Consider the following 1,547-nt stretch of genomic DNA (forward strand, 5'->3'; position numbering starts at 1 on the left):
CTAAAGGTAGAGGTGGATTTACCTCAAGTAATTCTGCATATGCTGCAATTTATTTGTCCTCATTCTCTACTATGTGGCCATGCACTATACAAGCTTCAAGAGGATCTTCAGGATATCTCTTTCGAAATTCTTCCTCCACTAGCTTGTCTATGATGTCAACCCTTAAACATTCATCAGGTTCAGTCTTTTGCTTTGGTGTTTGGAACAAGTTGAATTCTACGTCTTCATCCCCCACTTTGAGAGTTAGACGTCCATTTTTAATGTCTATGATTGCTCCAATAGTTGCCACGAAAGGTCTTCCCAATATAATGGGAATTTAGACATCTTCCTCCATCTCCAGGACAATAAAATCTACTGGAATAAAAAAACTTTTCACTTTGATGGGGATGTTTTCTAGGATGCCAATTGGGCACTTGACAGATCTGTCTGCTAATTGTAAAGAGATGGTAGTAGGTCTCAGTTCTCCCACATTTAGCTTTTGATATATAGACAAGGGCATTAGGCTCACATCAACTTCAAGGTCACAGGAGGCTTTGTCGATATTCATATTTCCAATCAAGCATGGTATGGAGAAGCTTTCAAGATCTTTCAATTTTGGAAGTAGCTTATTCTGTAGGATGGCACTACATTCTTCTATTAGAGCAACTGTCTCATAGTCATCCAGTCTCCTTTTCTTAGAAAGGATTTTCTTTAGAAATTTTGTGTAGGAAGGCATTTGAGATAATCCTTCTGCAAAGGGAATATTTATATAGAGCTTCTGTAAAACCTCTAAAAATTTCCCAAACTGCTTATCCAATTTAGCTTTCTGAAATCTCTAAGGAAAAGGTAAGGGGGGTTGGCAAGGTTCTGGTAGTTGCTTTTTTTTCTTCTCCCAATTTTCCTTTCTTTCCTCTGCTGCTTCTCTTCATCCTCTTCTTGAACGTTCAGGTCTCCAGGAGTTTTCTCTTTTTGTTTTTGCTTTTCTTTCGGTTCTTGTAATGTTCTCCTACTCCTTAATGTGACAGCTTTGCAATGTTCCTTGGGATTGCAAAGGGAATATTTATGTAGAGCTTCTATAAAGGGAAATTTTGTGTAGGAAAGCATCTGAAATAATGCTTCAGTAAAGGGAATATTTATGTAGTGTAACACCCTCACTGTAGCAATTCCATACATTCTACAGTTTCGATCACCGGTGTCTGTTCGAACAGCTAGAACGTCTAGAAAAAATAATTAGACTAGAGGGAGGAGTCATAAATAACTCAAATACTAATAAGAAAGATTTAGGAAAAATTTTAGAAATAAAATACAACCAAGTTAAATGAGCCAGTGCCCTAGCGATGGGTAACCAATGGGAAGTTGCGGTCTTCGCAGCTAGAAGACCTAAACCCAGGAGAAAATTCATGAAATAATTATTGAGACTCCAGAGAAAAGTCATTGAGGTTTTGATGACATTAGAATGCCATGAAAATACTTAGAAAAATTTTTAGACCGATACAAATGATTTTGGCTCAATAAGTCAAACGGAGGGCATTTTGACCATTTCGCCTTTAGAGATGATTTTTGGCCAA

At 37.4% G+C, this 1,547-nt stretch overlaps 1 protein-coding gene across 1 annotated transcript; it reads right to left on the reverse strand.

The window, feature by feature from the left end:
* Window positions 1-316: 316 nt before the first annotated feature.
* Window positions 317-715, reverse strand: LOC110671941 (uncharacterized). The gene has a single exon (XM_021834570.2). The coding sequence runs from the start codon at window positions 713-715 to the stop codon at window positions 317-319; it is 399 nt and encodes a 132-aa protein (XP_021690262.2).
* Window positions 716-1,547: the final 832 nt, after the last annotated feature.

The sequence above is a fragment of the Hevea brasiliensis genome, chromosome 10 (genome assembly GCF_030052815.1).
Source record: "Hevea brasiliensis isolate MT/VB/25A 57/8 chromosome 10, ASM3005281v1, whole genome shotgun sequence".
Classification (NCBI taxonomy): domain Eukaryota; kingdom Viridiplantae; phylum Streptophyta; class Magnoliopsida; order Malpighiales; family Euphorbiaceae; genus Hevea; species Hevea brasiliensis.